We start from the raw sequence: 15,251 nt of genomic DNA, 5'->3' as shown, positions 1-15,251 counted from the left end.
CATTTATTGTATTATTTGTTTACTAATTAAGTCCAAAGTGTTCATATCTTGGAAATGTTTGGCTTACACAACTATCGTTGCCAAGGTGTGAATATCTGTGTAATTCCTTTGATTTGTTGAGACGTTGCTTCAGCCGGCTTAAATTGTTCAAATGTTTATTGAGAAGTTTGAAGTGAATGCTAACAGGGAATTATCACCACGGGAGAGATGCCTCTCATCAACAGACTTGGAAATAGTGTGTGATCGCTTGAAGTCCACACTTAGATAACATCTTTAGACCTTGTGGGAAGGTTGTAACAGCCGAGTAAATAAGATGTGTGGCAAACGGACCTTATTCAAAGAAATGTCACACTTACATATGATGTGACATATGTAGGCCTAATAAGATAATAATTTGCGTTTGTCCTCGGTAATAGTTTGTGGAATAAAGCTTATAATAACTATTGAGAATATAAAAATATAATGGCACATTAATTTATATTGTTTGCCTTATCAACAAGAAAATAATGAACATGAACACTCGTGAGTTGTTTTATATAACAAATTAAGGTTAATGTATTCTTTACCACTCAAGTATGTAGCATGTTGTTTTGATTAAAGAGTCGGTTAGAAGGAATTGCTCTTACACTTACCACGGTGTTAATTATTTCGTAATTATCAGCCGCTTCTTGAAGACTGACATCTAATTCTGATTTCCTTTTAAGCTCATGTGGCGAGGTCAGGCTATATTATATTGTCTTCGTTATCTTAGGTCAATATGTTTAAACAATCATATCGATGGTCTAATCTTTGGCAATATGTCAATTTCTATTCGTTTCCTTGTGAGTGATAAGGGGGGAAATTGTGATAAGTATTTGAGGGAGGGGACTGGATGTACTTTTCCTCCTCAACGCGGATGGCTGGGGTCGTTTATGTAAATGCTCGATTTTAATTATATCAGGAGGACGGCCCTGTTCTCTACCCAATAAAAATGGACCGCGGCTGACACCTGGTTATAAACACAGGAAGGATTCCAAAGTCCTAATCAGAAATCTGTCTAAAAAAACGAAGACACATCTGCAACAGACAAGCCGAGGCAGACGCGATGACTTCCAGTAAAATCGAACTCCCCGGTGAGGTGAAGACCGACACCGATGCCGCTGCGCTCATGGCATCTCTCCAGCTGATGCCCACGCCGGTGCCCAACCCGGAGATCAAGTACACCAAGGTATGTGGAACAACTAAAACTGAAACTCTGAGTTATATTTTGTGTTGAATGTCTCTTATTTTATATCTGTTAGATGCAGCATATGCTACTATTTGATCACAAATACTTTGGTCTGTCGTTGATTGCGCGCTGTTAAAAAGTGCCATACCGTCCCATATTATAGGCAGTGTCGTTACGCACAGGTGACCGGTTCTGTAGCCAATACTAGGAAGTAGAAAATATTGGTAACCTAAAAGTTCTCCGTTTTCCATTTTAAACCTTATTTTGGATTTTGATCGTAACCATTGCTGACTGTGTAGACTTGAGGTAGCCATTCTGTTCACATGTGGCTTTAGTCTTTGTGAAATATTTCAATAAGTTACCATGTCGGTAAGCGTCATCGAGAGTGACATATATTTGAGATATTTTCACGATTAAGAGAATTCACAACAGAATTACATTACCCAGGGGATTTTATTTCACTTTTTACATGTCAATCGTGTCAGTAGGCTATATTATTTCTTTATCACAGATGACAACATATTGCAGGTCACATTTTTTTCAGATAAGAAATCTAGACTTTACACAGCGTTGTTGTAGCCTACAGTCTCTTATCCTGCAGCTACATTATGTCAAGGGTAATACTATCATATTATCAAGTGCTTAGCGATAGATCAGTTACATGACTCCACCTTGACCCCAGGTATTATGGTAGGCCTACAGGCTACAGTATTATGTCAACTTATAGCACATATTGCACGTTACGTCAATTACTGTATAATGTAAATGTTGGGCCTGAAAGTAGATTCAGACTTCACACTTTACTATATTTATTTTAGATTTATTATTATTTAATTGTATTTAAGTAGCCTACTCTGCGAATGGGGATGTTGTTAGAAACAGGTATGTTTGAAAAGAAAAATATCTTTAGTTTCCAAATATTTCTTTAAACTAATTATATTCAACTTTAAACTTAGTTCAACTTTTATTTGTATATAATACAAGGCTGGTGCGTAAATGTTGAAGGGCCTTTGCCGCGCGCTTTGCGGCGCTTCACTGATTTCACCTCTCCACATAAGCGTCCTGTAGGCTACATTACTAGATCATTTAGCTGTGATTGATCACCGGGTTCACAAAGTATGTTTTGGTGCACGTGACGGGTAGCTTTTTTTTTATATCATTACAAGTTCGCATGATTCGCACGACTTCACACAAAATTACGCACGGAACAATCATAAAAAGTTAAACCGAAAAATATTATATTGTTGTAGGGCTACTGTAGAGTAAACGTAGCCTGGCAATTGTATATGGAAAGTCTTGAAAAAGACGCTTGTATACCGTTAGATAGTTACACTGCTTATGTTTGAGACAGATTTTACAATGCAATAGGCTACACCCTGGTAGGACTATTAAATAACTCCAAGGCCTGTTGTGGATTCGGACTCCGATTTGCTCCCTTTGAAATGTGTTTATCCTTTAAGCTTGTTCTTATACATAATCAACTTTGCTTATGTTGACAATTTAGGTTTGCACTTTTAGAATCACATTTAAGTCAATATCATGTCAGTAGGCCTTTTTTATTTTCTCCACATGACCTTCACTTGAAGCTATAAATACTTTTTATGAAATCACTATCATCTGACTTTGTATAAGGGTCGGCAGAGATGTGAGTAGCAGTTTGAAATCCAACACTTTTATTGCTTAGAGAGTAAAGGGCATGGCTCGTGCAGGACAGCTCAGTGACTGCACAGAAAGTACAGTGTGATAATCACTGTGTGTTAGTTAGCGAACACTTCATGTCGTAAGAGCATAGGGCGATTTGCTGGGAAGCGAGTCGGTGCTGTCGACTCAATGCTGTTGCCTGTACTCGTCATAGAGAGTAGAACAGCGTTTAGTATTTCTCCTACATGATATTCATAGTCATGGTACCAACTTTACACCCTTCATCTCTCTAACCTCCCCTCCTCACGGGTAGAAATATTTAAACAAATACACCCAAAGGGAGGAGTGTATAGAAGAACATTTAGGGAGAGCAGGATTTGGTGAATTAACCTCTAGGAATTTGGATCATCCAGTCCCTGTTGGTTTGGTGTACATGGGGGGCAGTAGGGCTCTGATTTATGGGCACCCCTGACGCAGCCTCTCCTCACACCCTGTTCCTGTTCTCTCCACCCCAATGCCTGCTAGTAGGGGGAGAAGGAACAGCCCACAGTATGCAACCAAGGAGAGAGCCAGCCCATAAGACTGCTGGTCTGCATGTTTGCTGTAAAGCAGAATCCCCCCATGTCCCGCCCCCTCCCATGCCTTGTGTAGTTGTGTACTGTGTCTCTTCCTCCTGTCTGATGCCCTGTAGATATAAGTAGGAATGAACATGGTTAGAATGTTATGTTTTTGTCATGTCTTTACATGACTGTAAAGTGGCCAGAAAGGCTGTTTGAAATGGTCACCATGACTGTGCATGTTCAGGAAAATGGGTATGTTATATCAGTAAAGTTGATTTTGCTACCTAAAGGTTACCTACAGTACACTGCAGGCCGCCCCTGAAGATATCCTTGGTCACAGAGGGTCATTACTTAGCTGGTTTTTCATTCCACATTTTGTTTTGTGCCCCATCGCCAGACGTGTGAGATAGAGAGGCGTTATCGCCCTAGACGCTTGCCCCTTGTCCCTTTCACCGAGTCATGAACTGTTCACCGTCAAAGAGACCTTTGTGTGAACGTGTTAGTTAAGCTATCTTCCTCACTGTGTGTGGCTACACGGGATGGCGCAGATCAGTGGGACTTTGGTGAGGTCTGCACAGGTCTCCCTATGCTTTGTTATTGAAAATGTCACACTTTTTTTTCACACACACACACACACACACACACACACACACACACACACACACACACAAACCCATTCTTCTGTAGCTAACGCCGTAAAAAAGAGGGTGCTCTTGGTTTCTCAGTCGACCCTGCCCCCCTTCCCTACTATTGCTAGTGGCCTGAAACCAGCTGTAAGTGGTAAGACACTAAGCCAGTATAAAAACATAGCATTTGAATGCCCTCAGGAGGGAAGAGGCAGCTCTAGAGCTCTCTGTCTGTGAGGTAGTCAGTCTGAAGGGCTGATAGGACCACTAAGGAAGACATAAATTACCCTACCCTGATGGGTATTTATTGATGTTTTTCTACTTTTTTTTTCTACAGAGAGAGTGGGGGGGGGGGGGGTTGAAAGGAGTATGGCTAGTAGCTGTGGTGTATGGCTAATTAATGGAGTCAGAGTGTTTTCCGGGTTTTAGTGGGTGATTTCTCTGGCCACAGTGGCTTCTCACACCACTGGATGATTATGAGTCGTTAAACCAGACACCTAGAGGAATAAATGGGCAGAGGTCGGGGGGGGGAAACACATTTCTGGCACATCCTTGTTTATTCTGTAAAGAGGGAGAGCGGTTTGGAACATGCACAGTTTGGTTTTCAAATAATCCTGGAATTGAATACTTATTTGTGCATATCTGGATACTGACATGAAGAAATGCCCTGAGTCTTTCAGTTGCGGGTTAATGTTAAACTGGGATAACTGTACTGTGGCATAGTTCTAGTTTATTGTACTGATAAGCACGCATAGTGAGGCCTTTGAATCAGTAATTCTCAAGGAAAACATTTTGGCTGTAATTCAAGGAAGGTTTAATTTTCAACTGTGTAAAATGTGAAAACAGGGAGAGCGACTTGACCTACTCGAGCCGTAATTACCTTGTTTGTTGTCTAGTCTTCCTTATAGATCTCTACGCTGTCAAAGGCTTCTATATTTTCCGATGTACTTATTTCATTAAACTGTTTTCTTTGTTCGTCTTGGCATTGCTGCACTTAAGCCATAGGACCCTGTATAAAGAGAGAGAGAGAGACCGGTCTGTTGAATCAAGGGGTTTTGTAAACTAATCTATGAGGAGAAGTCCAGTCAGTCAGGATGAATGAAAGAGGCCCCATCAATCCGTCACTGATTGAGATAGTACAGATGGAGGGCTGGGGGGCTCCCCAATGCTAGGTGCTGTCCACTGGGGTGTAAATTATGACCCTGCCTCACCGTGTGGGTCAGTGGCCCTGCCTAGACAGAGCCTGACCTGCAGTTCTGGAGTTTTTCACTTCAAAACCGCCATCTTACTGCGATCAACATCAAACAGAACCCAAGGTAGGGGATACTGTGAGAGCGAATGATTTATCACAACTAGCACAGCGAGCATTCCCTCTTTCTTTCTTTCCTTTTGCTTTCTTTCTCTCATTCCCTCTCTTTTTCTCTCGCTCTCTCTCTCTCTCACTCACACTCTCTCCCCCGTTCCTCTCACACACCGTCACAAACACACACGTCCCTGGTCGTGGTGGGCTCAGCTTGGACTGCCATGAATATGTCTGTTGGTGTGAAACGCCTGTTTGTCCACCGAGTGTAAATTATCGTGTGAGCAGAGGCGTCAACATTGCATCCCCCGTCTCTTAATCACTGTTTAAGTAAGACCGGTGACAGGGAGGTTATCCCATTAACTTCTATACCTTAAGTCTTCGCTCCATTTGACAAGGAACGTGTAAATCCTTATGGTGTCATTGTGAAAAACTGTTGGCTCCATAAATCCTCTGATATACATTTTAAAAAGCTCTCTCCTCTACAGGGATCTTAGATATATACAGGGCAGAAGTCTGCCAGACGTTTTCTCATAGGCGCAAAGGCCTCAGTGCCCCTCATCACTAGTTGATATCTTTTATATGGAGTTATTTCCAAGAAGATTTATTTGTTCCCAGAGATTGTAATGTGAACACCAGAGCATTAGATGAATGCACCAATATAGTCATTTCATTATTTGAACCTTTAAAAAAAAAAGTATGGCTTCAATCTGTCAAGTCTGTTAATGAACATATCTCTAAATCTGTAAGACTTGATATAAGAGGGACAAATGATATACCCACAGTGAAGGTGCCAATTGTATACGTTTGGAGATATTTTCACCACAAGCGTAGCTCTGTTAAAAGAAGCTCAGTTGGCCTGCAACTCCAACACACTGGGACAACACACAGTCTTCTATAGCTTGGACCAATGACGATTGGACAAATGACGATTCATTTTCCAAACGCACATTTTACTCATTGAATTTCTGTCTCTCCCATTTGCCTAAGAGGGGTACAAAATTCAACTTTCTCACCACACACACACACACAGCAACAAAGACGTTTGCCAGCCGGTGACAGCAGGGTCGTCCCCTCCACACCCAGGAGCGCAGGGTGGCATTGTCTCTGGGTGTGTGAATGGAGAACATGAAGGGTCTATGGTGTCAGACATGTGGAGAAGACTCGGGGAAAAAACACCAGCTGGTCTCCAGTTTCACATGCTCTCCGCTCGCTTGTAACCGTAGTAATTATAAATGTCTTGAAACGGATCCAGATACTGAGCGGAAATAGAGGTCCTGTGATAGGAAAGGATATGAAACTTCCTGTGCAGACTAAGGGTTGCAGGTGCCCAGCGACGATCCGTCTGGCAGTGGAATCTTGGCCTGTTGTGTATAAACACACATATATGTATTTTTCTGTTCCCCCCCTTGCCCCCCCGCCACCCCCCACCTCGGAAAATTGACGAGAAATGAGTGCCATTAAAATATTCCTTAAGCGTGTGAGCCATGAGAAGACGCTAGCGGCCAAACAGATGTTTTGCTGGCTGCAGTGAGTACTCTGGCATCCCCTGCCCCCCCCCCCCCTCTCACTCCCTTGTGCAGTTGTGGAGGGCCTCAGGAGAGAGAGCACAGTGGCAGATGAGGAATGGATCAGCAGGATTGTTGCTTGTATACAGTGAACAGAGGGAACATTTCTCTTACTTTTTCAATGTCTGCTGATGGCTCCTATCCTCCCACGGGACTAGGGGGGGGGGCTATGTTCATCCATGCAGCTCTACAGATGATAACCCCTGTGCAGTGAGGTCATTCCATAGATAAGCCTGTATTTATTCCAATATTGACATTAGAAAGGCTTTATTTCAGATTGAAAGAACAGATACACTCAGGGACGTAGCCTTTTTTTGCGGCATGTGTGTTTCATCGTTGGTTTTCAAACACATATGTCTCATCATTTTATCAGCCAAACAGACAAGTACTGTCAGCACGGTGAGATTGACAGCTTTAACAGAAAAACATGGGGGTTGCTAAATGTTTGCAGCTGTCCTGTGGCCCATGCATAAAGTGTTGACCTATCTGCAGACGGTCCAGTCCAGTTCCCATCCGCGCCAGGCAGCTCTCTCTCTCTCTCTCTCTCTGAGCTGTAGCTAGCAGGATCAGATATCACGGGTTGCACCGGGAGCGCTCTCTCTGCCAACTGTGTGTAATTCCAAAATGGCTCTGCGTGTTTACCAAATAAAGGGAAACCAAGACAGCTGTAAGCATTTTCTCGTAAACACAAAATCGATTGGTTTCATTCAGTGTAAGGGTCCTGTGCGTGGTTTAATGAGGTTTGTCTTTAGGTCGGAGAGTAACATTAGCAGTTTGGAAAACAGCCCACAGAGAATTGTTTTTTTCCAGGACTTCAGCCTAACAGCATACACTGAGACTAACTGTCTCATGTCAGTATTTCATCCTGAAACAGTCTCTGGAACTGATAGGGCAGGTTCATTTGAGTTTTTTTTATTTATTTTATTTTATGTTTTAAGACATGATTAGGGGCTAAGAAGAAATTACCAGTTTATTCATAAGATAACTTATTATCAAAGGCAAGGAATGTATGAGGACCTAGCTAGCACTTATACAGTGATAATGACTTCTATACAAGTGAACCCGTCATGTGAGCTGACAGAAAGGACACCGTGGCGGGGACTTTTCATCATTTCATCAATGTGCACTTTTGCACTTGTGTGTGTGTGTGTTTTCTTCATTCTCTAAATGAACCTAAAAAAGCAATTTTAAGAAACCTTGAGAGTTTGATTTACTGCCCGGCCTTGTCGTCTTAATCAAGTCTCTCAATGGGACGAGACAAAAGTCTAACAGCCCCCTGAGCCCTGCGGAGGCTGAGCCAAGCGGCGGCTGATGGTTGTCCTTTTCTACCCATGATTTAGATGGCGGCCCCGGTCCACTGTTCCCCCTCGCTTTCTCCCCTCTCCTCTGGCGGTGCCTTATGAGAGGGGTTACGCCGTGCCTAAAGCTACCCACGGACTGCATTCTTGCTCAGACTGTCGGGGCTGTCAAGGGGCTCCCCTTGATTTAGGGGCGTTCCACTACAGTGGCCCCTATAAATTTAAAAACTAATTCCGTGCGCTATAGGGCTTTCTGTTTTTGTAGCAGGCCCTCAGCTCCTCGTCCTCACTGACACTTTTATGAAGTGCCCTTAATGAGAGGCAGATTAAAGGGCGGCCGGGGAAGGAAGGCGCCTGAGAACACAGGGCCTGGATGGGGCTGTCCTGGGACGCAGAGAGGGCCCACTGTGGGCTGTGGTGTCTATCTGTATCTGTCTATCTGTGTGTGGGGGGAGGGGGCTGAGTATGTGTGTGTGTGGGGGGGGGTTGAGTATGTGTGTGTGGGGGGGGGGCTGAGTATGTGTGTGTGGGGGGGGGGGGGGGTTGAGTATGTGTGTGTGTGTGTGGGCCCACTGTGGGCTGAGTTGTCTATCTGTTGTCAGTGCAGTGTGTGTGTGTATGTGTGTGTGGGGGGGGGGGGTTGGGTATGTGTGTGTGTGTGTATGTGTGTGTGTGTGTATGTATGTGTGTGTGTGTGGGGGGGGGGGGGTTGAGTATGTGTGTGTGTGTGTGTGTATGTGTGTGTGTGTGGGGGGGGGGGGGTTGAGTATGTGTGTGTGTGTGTGTGTGTGTGTGTGTGTGTGTATGTATGTGTGTGTGTGTGTGTGTGTGTGAGTGTGTGTGTGCGGGGGGGGGGGGGTTGGGTATGTGTGTGTGTGTGTGTGTGGGGGGGGGGGGTTGAGTATGTGTGTGTGTGTGTGTGGGGGGGGGGGGGGGGTTGGGTATGTGTGTGTGTGTGGGTGGTTGCAGGGGGGTGGCAGGCAGGCTAATGCAGATTAACAGCAGAGGAATACGAGTCCATATGGTATGGGCCTGCAGACTGGTACAGGCAGATACCAAACACCTAAAATGTTCAGAAATGAGTTATTCATGCGCAAGGTTTCTTCTTGTAAACCGGCCAGCTTGCAGGACGAATGAGAGAGGGGAGTGGGAGTGATGTCTGCGTGTGCAGAGAGACTTGAATGGTTTCCAAAAATGCGCTGGCATTTTATACCTGCTCTAAAGTAAACACTCCTCACAGTTTACAGCCAATTAAATTGTACTTAAGCCTCTAAGCTTACGTTGGTAAACATGTCGGAGAGTTAGCGAGGCCTAGGCCAACGGGACACTTGAACCCTGCTTTCAATTCTGCTCCCAGTATATCCCCTCACCCTCTTAAGGAAAAGCAGGCTAGTAGCACACGCATATACAGAGGGATTTAAGCCAGCGCGTGTTTTCTTTACACCTCATTCATCAGACAGACTGACAGCAATTAAAAACAGTGTCTGGGGCGTCACTCAGATGGATCCAAACATGTTAATAAAGTGGCGGAACCGAGACGTCTTTTATTTACTTAAGTCTTACATAAGGCATCAGTCATATTTGGGTAATATCAAATCACACCTTGAATTTCGGTCAGTTTGTAGCGGCGGTATTTTAAACAGCTTACACGACGGCTTCACTGTTGGACACATTCACTCGCGCCATACCTTGAGACATGTCCAATTTTTGGGGTTATTTGTATAAACATTTATTTTCCTTTCGGTCTTTATCGAGCCTTCAAAACGCTCGGAATCTCAGGCAGTTGTTTAACGGACGGCTTGCTTTAACGCATCACAGAGACCAAGTGCGGCACGTGTTTTATGGTCTCGTAAACGCGCAGCGATGTTGTGAAACGTGTGTCTGTGTGTGTGAGGGAGGGAGAGGCGGTGTCTGGTGTCTGATCGGGATGTATCTGCCCCCCCCCACACCCCCCCCAACCCACCCCTTTGTCTGGATGCTGGAGCACTCCCTGGAGAGCCATGTTGGGCAGACAGGAATCCCTGTCCAGATTTCCACAGATTCTTCACGTTTTTTCCCCTTACACAAGACCTATGAAGGAACTCGTAGGAGCCAGGCTCCACATTCTGTGGACTCTTGGGTCTGGATCAAGTTTTAGCATGAAACATTACTGCTTATTGGATTCACTTATTGGCTAAATTGGATAAAGAGCAATATCATAGTGTATGGCACCAAACTATGTATGCGTGTACACAGTATCATTCTCACCCTTTCTAACCTTATCGAACGTTCAAAGGATATTTCTTCTCTGATTAGTTAAATACTTCTGCCATGATTGATCCTTTGCATTCATACCAGTTTCATGTTGGTGTGTTCAGGAAACTGGATTCACAATGGAGTCCAGTGCTCCAGGCTGTAGCGAGTTGTGAGCCTGGCTGGCAGAGAGACTAGGCTCTGGAGAGACAGCTCCTGGTGTCAGATCAGCCCTCTCACACGGGCCCCTGTTCACTTTACTAAAAGACTGCATCTTTTTCTCCCTGCAGCTTTTCATTAACAATGAGTGGCAGGATTCCGTGAGTGGCAAGGTCTTCTCCGTGTACAACCCGGCCAATGGAGAGAAGATCTGTGAGGTCCAGGAAGCGGAGAAGGTACGGTTCTATAGAACATGTCGTCTTTGTGATCTCTGCATTCCCCCTGTTTCTCTTCTCCCTTTCTCAAATGAAAACAGGGTTATTTTACCCCAGAGCTTTTGGAGAATTAAATGTTTGTTAGACAGTGTGGCCCTCGGGTTTTCCCACACATGTGTTTCCTACCACCTCTGCCCTGGCATCCTCTCCTCCCTGTCCATGTGTGAATTTGTGTGTCCAAGAAAATAGGAAAAGCAAACATGCTGTGTGGAGTTTAGTCTAATGTGGTTTGGGGCGCTGGCTCTTCCCCCTCTCCTTCCCTAAACCAGCACCTCTGGGTGGAATAACCGAAGCGGAGAGAGAGCGAGAGAGCTCCTTCAACAGGCAGTTAGTGGTAGATCCATTGACAATGTTCCGGAATAGACAGACAGGTTTAATTTGGTCTCAGAGGAAGGTAGGAAAACACCTGTTCACGGGATGGAGTGATCATGTCATTAAACAGGTTTCCGATCCCCCTCTCTTCTTTCTTATCCCTCGTTCTCTTCCACAGGCGGATGTGGACAAGGCGGTGCAGGCGGCGCGCCGGGCCTTCACCGCTGGGTCGGTGTGGCGGTCGATGGACGCCTCCGAGAGAGGAAGACTGCTGTCTAAACTGGCGGATTTGGTAGAGAGAGACAGCGCCTATCTAGCGGTGAGTTTACAGGCTAGCACAGTCTGCTACGTCTGAGATAATTGGCTCTGTCGAAAGGCTCACCGTGTCCTACGGCCTGAACGGTGGACGAAAAAAAAGAATGGGATTGTTTCAAGAATGTCAATAACTGTCTGAACCTATTGATTGGCTGGAGAGTAGGAACAGTTCTTGGTCCATGTGGCGACGATAGAGTTAAATCATGTTAATGATAAGACCGTTTAGAAGGCATGGTCTATAACGTAGTGCTCAGTGTAGCAAGATGTTATCTTAGTATCACGTTTCCCCTTGAGATAGTGTAAAGACTGACTGTTTCTTGGAGAGAATAAGAAGACAAACATTTAATCATAATACATATTTCTCCGTCCTCCCCCTCCCCCTTCCGTCTCCAGACTATAGAGTCCATTGACAGCGGGAAGCCTTTCCTGCCCACCCTGTTTGTGGACCTTGTGGGGACCATAAAGACTCTCCGGTACTTTGCTGGATATGCAGACAAGATCCACGGCACAACCATTCCAATGGGTAAGCTCATCTCCGTGTCATGCCCTATATATGCCGACAAAAGTACATCGACAATTCTTAGGACTCTCTCTCATTTTCAACCAATCAGAAACCAAGAACGTTGAAGGGACACAGAGTGGTATGGATGGGGGTGGTAGCCCAGCCATGTGGGGGGCTGCTGCTGCTTCTCTGGGCTACAGCAGAGCCTGGACGGGCCAGTAGCAGGAGGAGATAAGTGGAGAAGCAGGCTGGTCCCTGGGGGGCCTGCAGTGATATGAGCCGCCGTGAGGGCAGGCCACAGAGGTGCTGTGAGGGTAAACAGGCCCCTGCTCCCTGGCCAGTTATAAATCTGAGCACTAATGGTCGCCCTCCTGTTGAGACTGCCACCAGTGGAGGCCAGCAGTGACAGGCCTGGGCTGGGCTGTTGGGGGATCAGGGAGGGGAGCCGGATAGCGTTTCTGGCTAATTTAGCCATTTGAAAATGAGGCGACAGGGGACCCAGGAGGGGTGGTGGGGTCGGGGAGGTGGGGTTGGGGTGGTGGGGTAGGGGTGGTAGAGCAGGGGTGGTGGGGTAGGGGTGGTAGAGCAGGGGTGGTGGGGTAGGGGTGGTGGGGTAGGGGTGGTAGAGCAGGGGTGGTGGGGTAGGGGTGGTGGGGTAGGGGTGGTGGGGTAGGGGTGGTGGGGTAGGGGTGGTGGGGTAGGGGTGGTGGGGTAGGGGTGGTGGGGTAGGGGTGGTGGGGTAGGGGTGGTGAGGTAGGGGTAGTGGGGTAGGGGAGGTGGGAGCGGCAGTGGGACTAGCTCTCAGAGGCCCACCTGAGGACCAGATGAGGTCTGCTGAAGGTCTGTATAAGTCACCCACTATTTTAACAGGCATGTTAAGTCATTATTTAGTAGTCATGAAAACAGGACCTGAGAGAGAGAGAGAGAGAGAGAGAGAGAGAGAGAGAGAGCGAGAGAGAGAGAGAGAGAGAGAGAGAGAAAGAGAGAGACTATCCCAACCCTGCAATCCCTCTTCTAGAGCCCCTCCTGTGTGTCTTAGCCAAACCAGCCAGTAGAGTTCTTGTTTTCAGAGTTGAGGCTTTTTAAGCTCTGTTCCAATTCTGCAGTCGTGTTACAGAGCCAACAAACAGAGCTGTGTTTCTGTGGCCTGGATGAGGTTGAGTCGTCAGCGATGTTCTTATCTGGCCACCAGGGAAGATGAAGCACAAAGATGGCCGCCCCCTCGGGCCTTCGCCAACTCCCCCCCCCCCCCCCCCCCCCCCCCTCCGTATGTGAAGTAATGTTTCATCAGCTGAGGCGCGTAGCCGTTCCTGTTTCTCATGAGCATCAAATAGCTCTACCGCAATAAACACTATTCCGTTTTTATACCACTCAATATCGATTGTTTTTACTACCGTTGGTGGAGAACGAATAAACACAACACGCCCCTCAACTCCTTTTACTGTGGTCATGCAAGAGGAATGAGGAGCCCCATCCAATTGAACACCCACTGGGTCTTCCCGGCTTAAACAACAGTTTAGCACACGTCCATTTCAGCTCTCGGATGTGGTATTGGATGCGTTTTTAATCACCCTCATCAATGAGAGTGTAACCAAGATGAAGTGTCATGAGATGAGTTTGAGTTTTTTTGTCTTCTTTCCGATGAACATTCATGATGTTGTGTCTCATGGACACCTGGTGTTTTGATACGTCCTGCGGTCACACACACATCCGGTCATCCAGTCATTTTTCCAAGAACCAACTTGAGCAGTGAATGGTACACTAATCAGTGGAGGTAGACATCGGAAGACGGAAGATGCATGGAATGGAATGAGCAACCCTGTTGTGTTTGATACCGTTCCTCATACCGTTTCCGTGCGTCACAATGAGCCCGTCCGCCGATGCCTACCTCCACCACGCTACTAATGAACTAGCGAACGCTGATGACCCGGTTGTCTTGTCTGTGTGTGTTCCTCCACAGATGGAGCCTTTCTTACATTCACCAGACACGAGCCCATCGGAGTGTGCGGACAGATCATCCCTGTGAGTGAGCCTGTTTGTTTTCTATTCAAAACGGTCCTCTCAGAGGACACATAAAGCACTGACCCTCTCACATCTGCAACGCGTCCCACCCAGTAAGAGGGGAGAGAGAGCGAAGGGACAGAATCAAGCTCCTTTTGTTGAAGCACAGCTTGTAGCTTCCTGGAACTCTCAAACACGCTTATCAGCCTGTGTATATTTGGGCAAATCTGCTGGCAGGCGGAGAGAGGGACCCGTGCCAGATCTCTGTACACTGAGATAGAGAGAGGTGAGGAATGGGGGGAGGGGGAGAGAGAGAAAGAGAGAGAGAAAGAGAGTGAGAGAGAGGGGGAGAGGGGTGGGGGAGGGAGAGTGGGAAGAGAGAAGGAGAGGGGAGGGAGAGAAAGAGAGAGAGAGAGAGAGAGAGAAAGAGAGTGAGAGAGAGGGGGAGAGGGGTGGGGGAGGGAGAGTGGGAAGAGAGAAGGAGAGGGGAGGGAGAGGGGGAAGCAGAGAGTGAGTGGAGAGACATAGAGAGAGAGAGAGAGAGAAAGAAAGAGGGGAAAGAGAACACTATGAGAGAGACCAGGGACAGAGAGACACTTAAGAAAAGAGTGTTGCTTGTGCAATAGCCGAGGAAGCATGTGGGCTCATGGGGTTCGGTGTAAAGTAGAAATAACACAGGCCTCTGTGTAGTCTGATGATACAGTCTAAGCATTTCACATGTGTTGCAATTTCCTCGTTCTCTCTCACAGAATGCTGTGGGAAGAGGATAGATAATGCGAAAAGACCATTTTCTCTCTCTCTCTCTCTCTCTCTCTCTCTCTCTTACTCTCTCTCTTTCTCACACTCTCTCTCTCACACTCACTCTCACTCTCTCTCTCTGTCTCTCTCTCTCTCTCTCTCTCTCTCTCAACTATGTCAGGCTGAGTGAGTGAAAGTGCGAGCGAGTGACTAAGCGAGCGAGTGTTTGTGGGAGAGAGGAGCAGTGATGAGTTATTGAGTGTGGCTTGTCGGTGACCGCCCAGTGTGTCAGACAGTGTGATGTTTCTGACGCCTGGTTCCTGTGTGTGTGTGTGTGTGTGTGCGTGCGTGTGTGCGTGCAGTGGAACTTCCCTCTCATGATGTGTGCCTGGAAGCTGGGCCCGGCACTGGCCTGCGGAAACACGCTGGTCATGAAGCCCGCCGAGCAGACCCCCCTCACCTGCCTCTACATGGGAGCTCTGGTGAAGGAGGTACAGTATAACGTCCAGTATCCACC

At 46.6% G+C, this 15,251-nt stretch overlaps 1 protein-coding gene across 2 annotated transcripts in view; it reads left to right on the top strand.

Annotated features, from left to right (window-relative positions):
- The first annotated feature begins 1,078 nt into the window (after positions 1-1,078).
- The window catches only part of aldh1a2 (aldehyde dehydrogenase 1 family, member A2), a 22,082-nt gene continuing 7,909 nt past the window's right edge, over positions 1,079-15,251 (top strand). The window contains exons 1-6 of one of the 2 annotated variants that reach the window (XM_080542444.1): positions 1,079-1,207; positions 10,723-10,827; positions 11,357-11,497; positions 11,887-12,016; positions 13,956-14,017; positions 15,097-15,225. In XM_080542444.1, coding sequence (XP_080398570.1) covers positions 1,085-1,207; positions 10,723-10,827; positions 11,357-11,497; positions 11,887-12,016; positions 13,956-14,017; positions 15,097-15,225 — 690 coding nt within the window. In that variant the 5' untranslated portion in view covers positions 1,079-1,084. The remainder of the gene's footprint in view (positions 1,208-10,722; positions 10,828-11,356; positions 11,498-11,886; positions 12,017-13,955; positions 14,018-15,096; positions 15,226-15,251) is intronic. The other variant, XM_080542445.1, reaches the window with a different exon arrangement.

The sequence above is a fragment of the Nansenia antarctica genome (assembly GCF_963989245.1).
Source record: "Nansenia antarctica genome assembly, chromosome: 1".
Lineage (NCBI taxonomy): Eukaryota > Metazoa > Chordata > Actinopteri > Argentiniformes > Microstomatidae > Nansenia > Nansenia antarctica.
Note: the sequence above shows the minus strand (reverse complement) of the source record. Positions and strands in the feature narration are given on the sequence as shown.